Source organism: Gymnoscopelus braueri (assembly GCF_963280865.1).
Source record: "Gymnoscopelus braueri genome assembly, chromosome: 9".
In the NCBI taxonomy this organism is placed as follows: Eukaryota; Metazoa; Chordata; class Actinopteri; order Myctophiformes; family Myctophidae; genus Gymnoscopelus; species Gymnoscopelus braueri.
In genome coordinates this window covers 44,650,677-44,668,490 of record NC_137610.1, presented here as the reverse complement: position 1 = coordinate 44,668,490, position 17,814 = coordinate 44,650,677, and the positions used below count along the sequence as shown (strand labels likewise).

At 42.6% G+C, this 17,814-nt stretch overlaps 1 protein-coding gene across 1 annotated transcript in view; it reads right to left on the bottom strand.

Annotated features, from left to right (window-relative positions):
- Positions 1–17,158, bottom strand: part of cspg4 (chondroitin sulfate proteoglycan 4) — a 106,989-nt gene extending 89,831 nt beyond the window's left edge. The window contains exon 1 of the mRNA XM_080438468.1: positions 17,020–17,158. Within this exon, the coding sequence (XP_080294594.1) occupies positions 17,020–17,095 (76 nt within the window). The 5' untranslated portion in view covers positions 17,096–17,158. The remainder of the gene's footprint in view (positions 1–17,019) is intronic.
- Positions 17,159–17,814: the final 656 nt, after the last annotated feature.

Sequence of the window (17,814 nt, the reverse complement as noted above, 5' to 3'; positions counted from 1 at the left end):
TGAGTTTCTCTGGGATCCGCAGGAATACGGAATATGTTTCTCTTCCAGAGTGTGCTGGATTTCACTTCTGTTTGACTTTGCTGGGAAAGTCCTAGTGTACTTCACAGAGGTTCCACTTTTTGCTGCTTCCTCAATTTATACATAATGGGGACGTCTAAAATGTATACTACTGTATACAGTATTAATGCAGGACAGAAACAACATGTTGTTGTTAGAAAGACTCCTCTGTTTTACCGAGGCACTGGAAAGGTATTTTATGGACATCAGAAATGTGAAGTAATTCCAAAATGTCCGCCCACAGTGGAATGTTCAGAGACCACATATGAACAGCACAGCACAACACAGCACAACACCGCACGATACGATACGATACGATACGATACGATACGATACGATACGATACGATACGATACGACATGACATGACAGAAACTTTGCTGTCCACACACATGAACATTTTCCTTTGGCTTTGGTGCTGAATGAGAAGCAATGGAGATGAATAGAAACCAATACCACAATGACAATGCGGCTTACAGTACATATTTCCCTTTCATAAATGTTTTTTAAAGCTACAATTCCTAGGTTTTATGTCCATTGTTGCAACAATATCCGAACTACAATAATATGGCAGCGTACAGTAGTGTCCAGTGCCGTCTGCTTCAAATACCTTTGCTGGCATAGTCAACCAATAGGTGTCATAATTTCTCAATGGAAGAGAACGGAGACCACCTCATACTACTACTACAAAAAAAAAACATTTCATTCATTAAGCTTTAAAACAGTGATTAAATCAAATGAGAAGCAATCTAAGGATAAAGGAGTGGATCAGCAGCTGAGTACCCAAACAGAGAGAAATTGGGCCAATGAATGTGCTTTTGGGAAGGATTTGCATAACACTCCCACAGACAGACACAAGCATCCAATCACCCGCTGGTGATGTGGAGAGAGATAGGATAGATAACAATAAAGTGCACTAATTGTCTCATCAAAAGTGTGAAAGCTGTTCTGTAAGTGGCACATATCACATTCACAGCAGATAATGTAGCCTAAGTTATTGTAACAAAAGTGTCAACATGTCCATTTATTATTGTGTGCAGCCAATGGGACCTTGTGTATAACTTTGTACAGTAGGACGAACAGATTAGTTGTAGAGTTGTGTCTGTAGCGCACTCAAACGAAACAAAGGGTCTTTATGACTGATTGCACAGCTCCAAATCGTTTCTCTTACAAAAGCAATTCAGGCTCCACTTCACATGCAATAAATAATTCCAAACACAATAGCACTGCTTTGAACTCTTTGAGTGCTTTTTATCAAGAGCCAGACTGAATACCTACTGTAGCATTTTCTTCCTCTGGCTCTGTAATGTATATTATGTGCTGAATTCAATTAAGATGATCAAGCTAAAATCTCTTTTAAACTAATGCTCAAGTGGTGTTTGGTATTGAGATGCAACAGCCTCACCGTCAGAATGAACTCCAGTAAACTCCTTTGTTAATTGCCAGGGAACATATTGCCAGTAGCTACACACTGGATCACTTTTCGAAATCTCAGAGAGTTATGCCTAATGTATAATCCTACGTACAACGGTGTATAAATCTGGATTTAGGCTCCAGCCTCCCAATGAACTTCACAGTATGGCCTATTAGAGAATCTTCTCTCCTTTGGAGATAACAATTCAATGAATCCTGTCACCCAAGTCCATGCTTTTCCTATAACTGTCCCTCTAACTAGAGGGTGACAGGAGCAAAACTTTACCCAACTCTCTGTCTCTGCAGCCTGCTGAACATGAGACAGCCTCCCTGAGCAAAACGGAAGACATCATTTCTGCATCGAAGAGAACTTGCTGAAGCTGTGAAATCGATTCAGTGATGGAGACAGAGTTTAAGGGAGAGCAGATATTCCAGTGGTTGAAGTCAGAATGACTGTATTTCAGTGGATAGATAGATTCCTGTATTAAAAGTTATGAATTCTGGCCAGCTTTTAAAATCTAAACTTCTACACTATCGACCTCAGAGCAGCAAAGTTCCATGTTCATCTCATAATACTTCAACGTCTAAGCTTAATCCTTATTATTCAGCCTTAACGCAAGGGAAACACATTAGACAAAAATCTGTTCTTAAAATCCAAGCTAAACTAAAGCTAAACAACACTTTCATAAATACTGTATGGATTCAACATGTATTCATTCAACCAAGACATCGTGCAAACATGGATAACATTTATAACACATAACACCTGCACAAAATCTACACTCTCTTACTTAATTTTCACTCCAGCTCTCCCCAGATACTAATGTACCAACATCTGCCGAGATAGATCATGTTACCATGGTGACGAACCTGGCAAATGTCAACACACATTACAACTCCAAGAATCAAAGATCTGAAAAACGCTGAGTCGGGAAACGAAAAAAATCTTCTCTACTGATTGCTCAGTGTAGAAAAATAAATCTAACTGAAACAAAGTAGCAAAGCTTGAATTCTACAGCAGCCTCTCTCTCAGTCAAGTATAATGAAACCTAAACCAAATCAGTGCTTTGACATGAGCACTTTGTCTTCTGTGGAGATTTATTTCTTACCCGTCGATAGTTTATAGTTGTTTCTCAAAGGGAGAGAAAGTGAGAGAAATGATGATTGAGTTGGGGAGAAAACAAGGTAGAAAGAAAGTGAAAGAGAAAGAGTGAGACCGACGTATGGAACATTGGACCCTGATTAGTCTCAATAATCACAAATGCATTTAATCACTTACTGTATGTACAGTACATACAGTATGATAAATGAATCACATTAACCCTAGCGTACCTATTCTGGGCATGTCAAATAGACAGGCAAACACAGAAGGAGGGAGCGCACACCTGTGTTGATGAGGTGCTGGCCACGTACGGCAGGTAACAGTATTGACAAAGGATGAGGCCGCACAGCCACTTAGCCACGATGCAAAAAGTTTATTTTAAAATGAAACCAACTTTTCAACAGTGAAGTCTTCCTCAGGGTTTTCAAGTCTAATAGGCAAACATTCTGCAAAAATAGGCAACTATATCAGTGTAAATAGCAAATCTACAACTACAAGTTCAAACTGTGTCACAAAGAGACACATTGTAACACGTTCAGAGCTTCCAGATCGGAGATTTGGTATAGAGGGGGGAAAATAGGGGCCAAGTACAGACCCCTGGGGGACCACGGCCACACAAGGTATACTGGATTTAAGTGGTTAAGCACTTAAGCAAGTATATATATTGTTTCTCTGGATTTGCTTTGCATTTATTTGAGTTGATAAATATTGTGTGGAGCAGCAAAATACACCTTGTGAACACACCTTTTCATTTATAAGTACTTAGTTACTTATAGTAACTAAGTTACTTATAGTTACTTAAGTTACTATACTATATGTATATATATATACTATATGTTTCGCATTAGGTGTTATTGACTAATCTGATTCCATAGAAATAGAGAGAAAGGCATAGTGAAGGTGAAAGCAATAGAGTGTGAGAGAGAAAGAGAGAGATGGGGGAATGGAGTAGAAAGCAACAGTGTAGGTTTGCAAATTTTCCTAATATTGGTATACTCATACTATTGTCTATGGGAGTCAGGGAGCCATAAAACCCAGGGCTAATTATTTTCTTTTTCATTCTGTGCCTCAACCCAAAACTCATTGCCATGCAACTGTTACAATTTATGGGCCATAAATTAATGTCTCACACAAATGAACTACTCTCCAGAGATTTCTTAACCAAGTACTGGCCCCATTTTGGTGTTGGGTTGCCGTTTGTGATTCAAAATTAAAAACTTATTTTCCTGTGTAAACATTTCCTTCATGGGGTCACAAATTATTAAAAGATAAAAAGAAAAAAACATGAATGTAATGATTATACATTTGCCGGCTAGCTTCTACATATTTGTAACAGATAGCATTCTTTTGTTTACAGATATACATGAATTTAGTATAGCAAATAGCATGCCTCACACTGAGAGAATGTGTGATAAACAGACATATTTGCAGAGCCAGGCATGCAGACAGACAGACAGACAGACAGACAGACAGACAGACAGACAGACAGACAGACAGACAGACAGACAGACAGACAGACACGAGTCTGTGTGTGTATGTATAATTATATATATATATATATGGAGGCTTACACCTTCATGCACACAAGCTGAGCCGTCATCAGCAAGGCTTCAATAGAAAATTCTCTTCTCTGTGGTATCTTACATAAAATGAGTTTTGCCTTGAAGATGAACTGTGGAATGTCACTCAACATTTTTGGCATCCAAGTACCTCGTACGTGGTTATACATCCTATTTGGCCTCGATTCCAGAACTTTACAATTCTCTGGGGAGCTGATACTGAAATCAATACCGGCATAATCCGGAGAATTTTGAAATGTGGGCAGTTCCCTCGTTCTTGATCTCTCCTGTCATTTTTCATATTTGGGGTTTGGCAAGATATTTTTGTTTACTTTGGCGAGTTAAGATGTTATTGTTAAAACTTGGGGAAGTTTCACACTCGCTGCTTGTCTTGGATTCGTTGTTCTCCGAATGATGCTTTTAAAATGTTTCCTTCTGTCACTCGTTTCCTTGAACAAAACAGGCAGACATTCCATTATCTGTGCAGTTCAATGTCTGTGGCCAGACATGGATATGGGCCATTTGGGTGAGAAGACCCAGCAAATGACAAATGATACATTATACTTGGCACCAATATGCATGCACTGTAAGGCTGCTTCTGCTGGATCTACATTTGAACAAAGTAACATGGGAAAAGTCAATCCAGGCTAAATGGGTGCCTCTGTTGCACCAGCTTGCGTGATAGAGTTCACAAATGTCATCAGCGAAAGATAAAAAGAAAGAAAAGCCAGATGGCATGCAGGGACTGTCTGGAGGGGAGAGATGGGGACGTGCGTCTCAGACTGTGGAACAGGACAGCTGTGTGTGGTGTTTTTCTGAGGGAGGTTGAACCCTTAGTAAGTCAGTTCAAGCACGGCTTCATGAGATACATCACTTCCCCTGGTTATTATAAGACTCCATAAGCAGGGAGATGACGACACAACAGAGCCAGACATGTAGACATATAGACACACACTCACATATAGACACACACACCCACACCCACACCCACACACACACAGACAGGACTCCACCCTGAAGCCCCTCCCTCTGTCATCATCTCTCTGTGAGGCTCCAGTTTTGCCACGATTCCCTGGCATGGTTATATTTATCCAGCCTGTTCTACCGCTGCTGCTGCAACATGACAAGGCCTTAGCCCTGCCCCTGACTGCAGCACTACCAGGCCTCAGCCCTGCCAATGACTGCAGCACTACCAAGCCCCAGCCCTGCCCCGCCCCTGACTGCAGCACTACCAGGCCCCAGCCCTGCCCCTGACTGCAGCACTACCAGGCCTCAGCCCTGCCCCTGACTGCAGCACTACCAGGCCTCAGCCCTGCCCATGACTGCAGCACTACCAAGCCCCAGCCCTGCCCCTGACTGCAGCACTACCAGGCCCCAGCCCTGCCCATGACTGCAGCACTACCAAACCACCGCCCTGCCCCTGACTGCAGCACTACCAGGCCCCAGCCCTGCCCATGACTGCAGCACTACCAAACCACCGCCCTGCCCATGACTGCAGCACTACCAGGCCCCAGCCCTGCCCATGACTGCAGCACCACCACCACCACCCAGCCCTTACCTCGACTCCAAATAAGACAAAACGATTTCGTTCAAGCCTAAACTTTTTTGTCTACTGTCAATATTAGTAGTAGTTTGTACAATTATGCAGTTTTTTGAACAAATCTATTATGATTATAGCCACTTTAGCCACTTTGTAATGATAAAAAAAAGTTAGAAAAATAAAGACATGAACTCTTAATGTAGAATAATGGCTAACAGCACAAGATTAAAAACAATAATGGCCTTTTTTAAGAAAGCAGATGACAAGCAGCTCAAGCTGGAGTCTACTGGATCAAAGGCTATTAAGAAGACAAATCTTTCAGACTTCTTTTCAAACTATTCCAGAGCATGAGACAGCTAGCAGTGAGACGTCTCATGATTAGCCACCCCGGCCTTGTGTTTATGAGTCACGATCCCTGAGGGCCCACGGGGAGTCTCCCCTCTCACTGGAGCCAGTCTCTTCTATTTTAAAAACTATGACTCATTTCACATGGGAGCTACCAATATGGCTCATTGACTGTAGCTTTATTTTTCATCCAGGGAATGTTGACTAGGCTGATGCTCTTAAACTGCAACGCCAAGCTTCATCATACGCCCATACAGTTCCACATAGTCACACCTGGAAGCTGACCACCACAACCATAGACTATTAATAGTGGGCAACTCCTGAGGAATTGGGCATCTGCAGAAACCACACAACCGTGTCTGTATTTGTTCAAACACACCTTGTACACCATGTACAATTAAATGTATAGTTAAAGGTAGGGTAAGTGATATTTTTTGGTTAAAAGGTTAAAGCTCTATATTCTGATAGGAATCATTGCTATAGAGTGTTTGTTCAGTCACAGGGGTCTCCCTGTCTCTCCAGCTCTTTAATAAACAGAAAATACATTTTCAGGTAGGTGACACAATTTCAGCCAATCAGGAGAGAGTACCCATTTATCAGCTTCATTTTGATAGTGATCCAGTTCCAATTTTGTCTGCTCATTTATTTGTGCCATCACTTCCAATCTCACTTTTTTAATCTGTATCCTGACTGAGTTCTCTATTCTGATTGGATACAATTGGTATCCCGACCTGAAAGTGTATTTTTGTTTAATAAAGAGCTGGAGAGACATGGAGACTCCTGTTACTGAACAAACACTCTATAGCAATGAGTACTATCAGAATATAGAGCTATTTAACACTTATTTTAGCCAAAGAAAATCACTTACCCTACCTTTAAACGTAGAAAAAAAAGACGTGGATTTTCAAACAAATAGGAGCACATTTATCTCTGGCTCAGTGGCAGTTTGCTGAAGAGCTGCATGGGTAAACGGTGAAGCTGTGGGTAGCAATTTTATGTCATGTACTGTATGAAATACCAACAAAACAAATCACATCCAATTCCAATTTTTCAAAGTAGATTTTTTTATTTTTAATGTTCGGTTCTGCTCTCAGTGCCAGAACCATTCCTCTTCTTCTAATCATTCATTTCTCAACTACTTCTAACATTCCCGTCATCAGGGGATCAAGCCTTGATAAGCTGATTGCTGCCTCCCTGAAATCATTTTTCCAACTGGCTTCCTTATCAGAAAAGAGACCAACTTCACATCAAACAGTGGGCATTCTTTAAAACACTTAATAATCTCAATACTTAGAGAAAGTCAGTCATTTTCTTCACTGCTGTTGTTTTGTCTATATTAGGTCAGTGGAAACAAGACAATATCTTGACTAAAGCCTTAGTTTTTGGTTGTGTTAGTCAGCGATGGAGGCAGGACCAGGCCAGATGTTGGAGTGGAAAACCTCTGAGATGAGTCATCATCCTTAGAGCTGGAAACATTTTCCCATGATTCACCCTGCTTTTCCAGTGATGGAGAGTAGCAAAGGGTAGCTGTTTTATTCAACAACAACAGTAGCCCTTGTAGAGGTCCTAATTTCGTTCATTCATCAACTCATGCATCTGTCATACATTAGGAGTTTGCTTTGCAGAGGTTCACAGTAAGCATTGTAGAAGTCAATTGAAATCAAGGACAAGCTACAGTACATGTTTATCGAAAAATAAAGCTTGATGCAGAGGCTAGTTATTTGGGGCAATATGTTGTTTAAATGCAAACTCTGCATTGCCACTATATTATCAACCTGGGAATAAATGTTACTACTCCATCATGTGCCTTAGTAGCCTTAGTAACGTCCTACCTGTAGACACGAGTTCCAATTGAGGCAGTCAGACGACAATAGTCATGTCTTGTCACGCGCACACATTAATTTAGTTATGTATTTATCTTGTATTATACACTATTGTTTTTTGATTGATTGAATACTTTATTAACAAAAAAAGTACAGTGGTACAGTTATACAATAATGCTAAAAGGATAACACAAAAAGTCCCGGGGGCTCCTATGTATTCAATTCATCAAGAATATACAGAGATACAGTATGTATTATACAGTAGATGTATTTATCATGTATTCCTCCTGTATTAGTCCTGCAGACAAGTCTTTGAAGTGCTGTTCAGCGGAGACAAAGTAACATCAAATAAAATAAAACAAAAACTCAAACTCAAACCAGCTAGTCATTAAAATCAGTCCTCACCACTTTCGAAAACAGCCCAAAGACATGATCTTTTGAACAGTGTCACTAGGGGAAGAGTACAGGATAAGATCAGTAAAATGTGACACAGACCTCATCTGTACCACTACCCACAGGCCAACAGCATTTGGGGTGGTGTTATGTTCAAAGTGGTTTCCCCCCTCCAAGATCTAAGATTGAGATCGTATTCTGTGTCTTGTGATAACATGCAGTAAAAATTTAGAAAAACAACCAGCAGATAATATTAACTACTGGTAATATCAATGATAACCCATTAGGAAAGATAATACAGAGGTAAATTAATAATCATTTCATTATTAATGTCATGCTCTAAGGTCTCTAGGGGCTTTCTGATAGATTGGAGAAACAATGACTCGACTTAACTGTAAGCTTTTTGTTGGGACAGGAGATAATACTGGATGTTTTCTGAAAAACCAAAAAGGAAAAAGAAAAAAGCAGAGCACAGAGGCTGCAGCTCGTATCAGACATCTGCTCATGCATAATTCCTGCTTATTGAAAAATTGGCAGTTTTCTCAGTGATGAGAAATTTCTCTGGAGTTTTGGGGTTTTAGGGTGCTAAATTCCACAACAGCCCTTATCAAAGAGGAACAGGCACGTGATCAGCTTGTGCCACAGCGGGGGTGAATGTCAGGCCAAACACAACACAACTGAACAGAGCACAGACGTTGGAGTTCTTATACTGTGGGAGGTGCTAATGTTTCACTGTGGTGATGGGGTGCCCTGCCAGATTTTGTTGCAAGAAACAACTATTGACAAATGAGATAAGATAAGACAGACACCCTCTGCATCACTGAGGCCACATTTGGTTGATTCAGTCATCAAAAGTAGGTATACAGTACAGATTCTGTTGATTCTGTTGTTGATTCTACAGTAGCGACAGAGAAGTAGGATATTGTATACCGTATGAATCAACAAAATAGACAATTAATAAACAACAATGACTGGAAAAAGACCTATGGAATGACAAAATGCAATAAAATCTCAGAGTTGGAAGTAAAGTAAAGGGTGTTACAGTATTAATGCACAAAGTCTTGGTACTTTGGTACATCCCATAATTTGTTATATCGTTCCACTCCAGGCAGCGTCAGCATGCTGTGACGCCAAGGTCACTGGCTCGAACGTTTGGACTGGCTGGGAATATCTAACCAAGGGGGAATGGATGACCCCCCACTCAAAAAGCTTCTGTTGAGATACCCTTGAGCAAGGCACTTAAACGTCAACTGCCGCATTGGGACTGCTCAGTGACCAATGGGCCAGAGCTGTGGGCGTACTGGGCAGCTCCCAGAAGATAATGCGTATATGACTGCAGCATTTCCTGCCCGTGTACTGTAACTACATCGCCGTTGCAGTAAGTAAGCATGTCCTTTGAACTGCATAAAATTGCATGTTTGAAAAAGGTAACATGCCAGTTAGCAGAGGTGGGACAAAGTCCCTATGTTGCAAGTCCAAGTCGAGTCTCAAGTCTTTGCTCTCAAGTCCCGAGTCAAGTCCAAGTCAACACAGCCAAGTCCCAAGTCAAGTCCAAGTCCTCAGCTTTTTGTTTCGAGTCCCACACAAGTCCTTAGCATTTTGGTTCGAGTCCCACACAAGTCCTAACCTTTTGTTTCAAGTCCCAAACAAGTCCTAACCTTTTGTTTCGAGTCCCACACAAGTCCTAACCTTTTGTTTCAAGTCCCAAACAAGTCAAAATGTTAATTCAAGATATGTAAAGATTTACATAAATCATGAGCATTTTTCACAATTTGCATTTGTTTTAAAACAAGGTTTCTTCCAGGCCAACAGAACGCAGATACTGTACTTTTAATTTCCTCCTTGAGGACAGGGTTTAAAAGGGCCCTTTTTAATGAATATAATGTAATTTTGTACAATCTGTATGGTAGAGTATGTTACTACAATATAACTTATACAATCAGGGTGGTTGTATTTTGTCTCCCTGCTCTTCTATTGAGACATTTAGATAATGTCAAAGGCCATGTCTCACCTAGACACAGGATCTGACACAAATTCAGTGTATCCTCTGATCAAGCAGGCAGGCTCTATTATCACAATGGTGAAATTTCAGCAATTGTACTGGAAACCGCGTTCAAATCCAGGGTAGAAGAGGAAATGTATATAGCGCTGAAGTGGTCAATGTATGTTTTGTATTAATAACCAAAATCTACAAAGTAACTGGTACCTAAAGTTTTCAAATAATTGTAGTGGAGTAAAAGTAGGCTAATATCTGCCTCTGATATGTATGTAGTTGAGTAGAAGTAGGTAGCTGATATATTGCACTTTTACCTTAGTGCTACAGTAGGTATACTCTTGGTTGCTTGTTTTTGCAGAAAATGCACTTAGGACTTCTGGTGATTAGTAGTTTCGTTCCCTACCTATGTTGAATGCACTTACTGTAAGTCGCTTTGGATAAAAGCGTCTGCTAAATGACTGTAATGTAGAAGTAAAGTACTGAAAATTGCAAATACTTCAGTAAAGTAAAAAATAAGTCAAAATTGTACTTAAGTAAAGTACTTGAGTAAATGTACTTAGTTACTTTCCACCACTGGTTATACTGTAGTTTGCTCTTAGCACGCCGTAATGTTAATGTGAAGTATAGGTCTTGCCTTGCATACTGCTTTTCTCGTCTTGTCTTCCACCTTGTAATCTTTAAAACCGAAAGCTATAACTGCTGGAGTTGACATTTTATTCCACCTGGCTTCAGTTCCAGCAGTGACGGCAGGAGTGAAGCCGGTGTGTTGTTTGTTTGGTAACGTGCAACATGTGGGCCAGTGCAATATCGGGAGAGAAACAAGCGAACCGACTTCCAAAAACAAGCCAAAAACAAGCCAAAGTTTGTCCAAAAGTTAGGGTAAATAAGCAGCTTTGGCAACACTATACTAGGTGTCACTGACGGCCGGGATTTCTGACTAATAACATTATAGTTGATGCACACTTTTTAAACATTTATGGCTTGCTTAAGTGACTTGAAAGTGACTTGAAAAGACTTGAATTTTCAAGTCAAGAGGGCTCAAGTCAAGTCAAGTCTCAAGTCTTTAGCGTTCAAGTCAAGTCAAGTCTCAAGTCTTTGGCATTCAAGTCCCAAGCAAGTCCAAGTCTATTTTTGATTTGGTCAAGCAAGTCTAAAGTCATCAAAATCGGGACTTCAAGTCAAGTCGAGTCTCGAGTCTCGAGTCCAAGTCCCCACCTCTGCCAGTTAGTGTCTAGAAACATGGGTGTAGACCATTCATCACTCGGCCATCTCAAACAGCCTCGTCCTCAATTCTACTGTCACCTCAAAGACCTCCAAGCCGCGAGGCAGGCAGAGCTGCGTGTGCTGCTCACAAACACGTTGACAGGGGATTGATTGAAGCTGATAAGATGAGAGAAAGAATTTTACACTTATGTACCCGTACGAAATATATGACAATAAAGAAACCTTGAGCCTTGACCTTACTGTAGCAGAACAGCCACTCTTGCCAACACTAGATCACCAGTATTCTAACTGTGAACTGGAGCCCATCTGTATGTGATTGACACTGATGAGGTTAAACCAACACGGGGGAAGTGGGGGGGTGGGGTGGGTCCACGAGAGCCCTATGACCTTCTCCCTCTTCAGGATAATGCCCGGCCTTCTGTTTGTGTACAAGAACTCCTTTGTGTATACAACCAGGGATAAAATGAGGTTTGTGTGTGGGCTGCTGGCCTGTCTGACTGCCTGGTTGTGCCTGTCTGTCTGAATGCCTACTTGTCTGTCTCACTGCCTGCCAGCATATCGTCGATGTCAACCAGAAACCTTCCCATAATTAATGTTTTTTAGTTAGTTAGTCGTATATCAGCAACATTTTTGCTATAATGACATGCCCAAAATAGAGACACCAGGTTGGAAGTGCTTATGTCTGTGGGTTTTATAAATATTTAACCAATGAATAGTATTAGCAAGAGCTTGTGACTACATAAATCCATTTCCTGAAACAAGGTTTCCGCCCGAAAACAACGATATCTGTCTGTCTGTCTGTCTGTCTGTCTGTCTGTCTTCAATGTTTGGAGCAGATCACAGATGGAAAATGGCTATTCTTCACAAAGCAGGTCCATTACCTATAAGCCATTACCAAATAACAAACAATACCAATAGCCTACACATAATCTCCTAAAGACTGTTGAGACAAAATAGAAGAATTTTAACAGTCACATTTTATCCATCTTTTGACCAAAAGAATAAAACAACAAAAAAGTTACCAAAAAGGAGACATATACCTTTGGTTTGTTTTGGTCACAGATGGATAAATGTGTGAGCAGCCTCACACAGTGAATTGTGGGTATTAGATCCTCTGCCAGGGGAGGATATGGCGTCTCAGAACAAGGGGCTTTTGATTATCTCTTCCTCTACGCGTTCGCATGGCAGTGGGAAGCGACGTCGGATCAGGGTGAGGATAACACATCAAACAGACGAGAACCACGTGTTCCACCGGGAAAATGCATTTTTCAGAAGTGAAGGGAAGGATGCTTATTTAGTCACTGGTGGCCCAGTGTTAGTGAAGATATGAAGATATACACAGTGGGGCTTTCAAAGGAACACAAACACTGAGAGGAGAGGAACGCTGTGGCATGCTCTCCTAAAAATCTCACACACACGCTCGCTCACTCGCCACTCGCACACACACGCTCGCACACACACACACAAAATGAGTGAGAAAGAGTGAGAGAGACAGACAGACAGACAGACAGACAGACAGACAGACAGACAGATAGGAGGGTGGAGGTAGGTTCTACTAAATCTAGTTTGTGCCATACCTCTGTGATAAATGAGATAGAGGTCGCCTGAGGAGACTGCCTGATTCTACTGAGCTGTGTGGTCTTCATCTGCAAAACCCGATACTAATAAAGGTTACTGAAGGTTCAGCTCCCATATGTAGCGCAATGGATAGCGCAAGGCATTAACACTGGCAGGGTTCACGTTTCCATTCCCGTATTGCTTTTAGGAGAGCCCATGGCACTGAGCTATGCTCAACTCTTAAATCATAAACCAGACTGTCTGTACCACTTGTAATTTGTTTTCATTTAGGATGTCAAATATGTTTTCTGTACATTTTGTCTGCTGTGAGCACGGTTTGCAGTTCTGCCTCTCTGCAGTTGGCAGTCCTGAAATTGAACTGTTCTTGTCATCTGGAACACAACCACTGAGCATAGAAAACAACAGTGACTGTTGACACGCACGCGCACGCACACGCACACGCACACGCACACACACACGCGCGCGCACGCACGTGCGTGCGTTCTGTTGTGCATTAACTCATACAGGAAGAGCCATCAGGCACATGTGTGTGAACATAATTATGTTCAGTGTGAACTGCCAACAATGCACCTTTTTACATCTTGAATCTATAATCTTGTATTGTAATACTAGACAGATACACGTGTATGCATCACAAACACTCATGGAAATCAAGAACACAGTAACCTCCTCAGTGGAGGAATTTTACTGTACGGGATTTGATTTAAAATTATCACAGGAGCGCTGTATCGTCACGGTCAGGCATAAAACGGTCATGCAAACACAATTGGCCCGTGTTCGGGGGTGGGAAGCCGGGCGGGGAGGGTGATATTGGTCATTGCATGTAGGCTACTCCTACGGGCTGGGGGCGGCACCTCTCAGCAGGGAGTGTTGAGTAGGATGAAGGCCCTACGTCCTCCCGGTGGGGGCTCCTCACTGGCAGGTGAGTCAGTAGGATACAACAGCAGTGACAACACAGAAATGTGTGTGGGGAGGAATTCATTGGCATAACGAATAAATTAGGGGAGAAAAAGGGGGTAAACAATTATTGGCTACTCTAAATGTTTAAGGAAAAACATTTATGCAAATATTTTATACTTTGTAGTACAACAATGTCGTGCAAAAGCAGTGAAAATAGCTGATCTATAAGCTCACAACACGCTGCGAGCTTAAAGATCTGCTATTTTTGCACAATTTGTTACGTTTTTGAAAACCTTTGCCTATAATGACATGCCCAAAATTGGGACGCTGGGTTGAAAGTGGTTAAGTCTGTCTGTGGGTTTTATAAATATTTAACCAATGAAAAGTATTAAATAATAATTGAGTACTAAATGATAACTCCATTGGATCCATTGGAGCACAGGTTCTTTTTTTTTTTCATTTCCTGAAAAGTAACGGTTTTGGACGTACAAGTTTATGCCTGACAGTGATGATTTGAACCTGTGTATCCATCGGCTTGTTTATGTCTTATGAGAATGCTTAAGTGAAATCCTGACGCCATCATAGTTGATTTGGCTGTAACCTAAATAAACCTGTAAAGAGAGAGACAGAAGGAGAAAAGGCTGCGTGCATTCTGTTCCACATTTATAAACATGCTTGATTTGTCTTGTTTGGACGTACACCAACTGTCACATCTCCATTCCTTCCCGAGCAGCAATGTGTTTAAACTCCAGGGTGAGCCAAGGGTCAAACAGTCCACCACCACTATTCTACCACATATATTTTCCTCCCAAATACGGACTTTATTCATCTTTGTTGCAGTCACTTGTGTTCACGGCGGCTTGCGTCCTGCCAGCCTCCTGAACAAGGAGTGTGCATTGCAGATGCACTGACATAAAACGCAAGCCCAAATCCATATTTATTTGGCTCGTTACCACAGCGACAACCACACAAGATTATAGTGGTGCTCAAATGCCGTGTCGGGATGCAAATCTGTCTCTCTCTAAGCTTCGCAATTCAGAGAACAAACAGACTTGAGAGTGAGTCTCATCATCTCTCTCCATGATGTGAATAAACATTAGCTGGTATGTTGAGCATTATTGTCTCATAATTAATTCATTGAGGATCTCTAATGAAGAGCCAGTAGAACTCACATACTGTACAGAGAGAAAACTGGCATTTGCATGCAATCTCTCAACCCAATGACAACCCAAACATCTTCTGTTTAGAGTCCAATCGCACGCGCGCGCGTACGCACGCGCTTACACACACAGTCACGTGCAAAAATACACATAATGCTTTTTTTCATATACTCTACATACATTACCCTCTCTCCATCCCTCTACCCCTCTTACTCCTTTATCTCTGACTGAGCTCAGTCTCCTTTATCGCTTTCATATCTTCTCTAATTCTGTGTGGGCTAGAGGTGGGTGGTAACAATTTGGAGATTATAAAAACTGCACTGCAGAACCAATGCAAGGGACGGAGGGCCTTCGCCGGCCGTCCAAGCCCATACAATGAATTTAGATGTATCCAGAGGATTGGTAGGCAGCGATATTCAACGCGAGACTACACTACTGCCCTTACTGCCTCACTACTGCCCCTACTGCCATCACCGCCCCAATACTGCTCCTATTGCCCCGACTGCCATCACCGCCTCACTAATGCTCCTACTGCCCCTACTGCCATCACCGCCTCACTACTGCTCCTACTGCCATCACCACCTCACTAATGCTCCTAATTCCCCTACAGCCAGGGCTTATGTATGAGTAAGCAGACACATTTCTGGGCACATTTCTTAATAATGATTACTCAATCGGACAACCTGGTACACTTCCCCTTCTTGAGATTCTAATTCCCTTTCTTGACCCCCGACTTCCCAGTAACTCGAATAAAAATTAAAATCTTTCACTTTCCTTCATTACTAAATGCATGGTCAGGGACCACATGCAATACCTTCACGGACCACCAGTGGTCCACAGACCACCTGTTGAAAACCCCTGCCCTACTGCAGTGCCATTACCACCTCACTACTGCCCCTAATAACAGACCCATAGAAACGTGCGCGTGCACACACACACACACACACACACACACACACACACACACACACACACACAGGAATAGAAAAAAGCAACATGACACCAGTAGTTGGACTGTGATGTCTCCACACTGCTGGCATCTGTGTTCCTATACAGACAGATTCATCACAGGCAACCACACCGTGCTGAAGAGCTATGAAGGCAGTGTGGAGCGAGGACACACCATGGAGTGCAACACATTCCTCACTACATACAGTATGACTGACACTCAATTCACCCTGGACTCAAGTATGCATCTTTACACACACACACACACACACACACACACACACACACACACACACACACACACACACACACACACACACACACACACACACACACACACACACACACACACACACACACACACACACACACACACACACACACACACACACACACACACACACCTACAACTGTACAGTATGTGTCCTTGGTTGGATACAGTGCAGAGTAGGTGCTAAGTTTGAAAGGAAAACCCATCAGCCTGGAGTATAGCTGTGATTTATACCCGATGAGGGATGCCCCAGAGAGGGACCATGACCTGATCTCCTCTCCTCTCCCTGCATAGTGGCTCCCTGGCAGTAGAGAGAGAGAGAGTGTGGATGCTGTTGGTGTGTTCAGTAAGTGAGAGTGCATGAACAGGTATGCGGGTGTGTACAGTAAGTGAGTGTGTTTCAGTGTGTATTAGCACCAGTGTGTGTGTGCACTCCTGTATACTGTATATCTGTGTGTGTATTACCCTGTGTGCATAATATATATGTACAGTGCAAGTGCCCGCATGTGTGCCTATACATGTGTATGTATGTTCGTGTGTGTCTGTGTGACATGTTCGTGTGAGTTGGTATGTCAGTGCGTGTGTGTGTCTGTGTGTGCGTGTGTCTGCCTATGTGTATTTGTGTGCATAAGTGGCTGCGTGTTAGTGCATGTGTGTGTGCCAGCGTGTCAGTGCTGTGTCAGGACAGTAGCAGCTCTGTGAGGGACGTACCTGCGTGCACGTGGCCCAGGGACCAGAGGACCAAGGTGAGGGAGAGGAGGCAGAAGGCTGAACGCAGGGCTCTCATGTTTCGGGACAGTCCTCCACAGTAACTCTGCAAGCGTTATAGACTCTCCATTCAGAGGGACCGACTCACTGAATGGACTCACAGAGACATGGGACCTTGGCTTTCTGCTGCGGGGAGGATCCTGGGCTGGGCTAGGGGGCAGGACTCGGTAGGGGAGAGGGTGGGACAGTGGGAGGGGAGGGAGGGACTCTCCCCCCCAAAAGAAATCAGTTAGTTCTGCTTCTCCTTGGCTTATACTGTACGTACTACTACTCACACATCCATGTGTGGCCCCAGTGCATACATAAAGGACCACACGTAGACATCTGTGCATTTGTGTGCACAGACATAATATGCAACCGTAAGCAAAAACACATGTGCGCACATGCATGTCGTGCAATGTGCACGGACGCATGCACGCACAGACAGACACAAATGCGCTCACTCACACACACACTCACACACACACACACAGAGTTGCAGCTGCGGCAGCGCGTGTCCCTGGTGGGAGAAAGTTTACAAACTCTTCTCCAATTTCACCTCCATCACACATCTACAATCACCACCTCTCTTTCACTCGTTCCCTCCCTCTTCTCCCCCTCTTTTTCTCCTTTCCAACCCTCCTTCTCTCTTCCCATTATTTTCCTCGTGTCCTGCCTCTCTCTCCCTCCAATAGCCTCTCTCTCTCCCTCTCCCTCTCTCTCCGTCTCCCTCACTCACCCTGGTTCTATACACACACC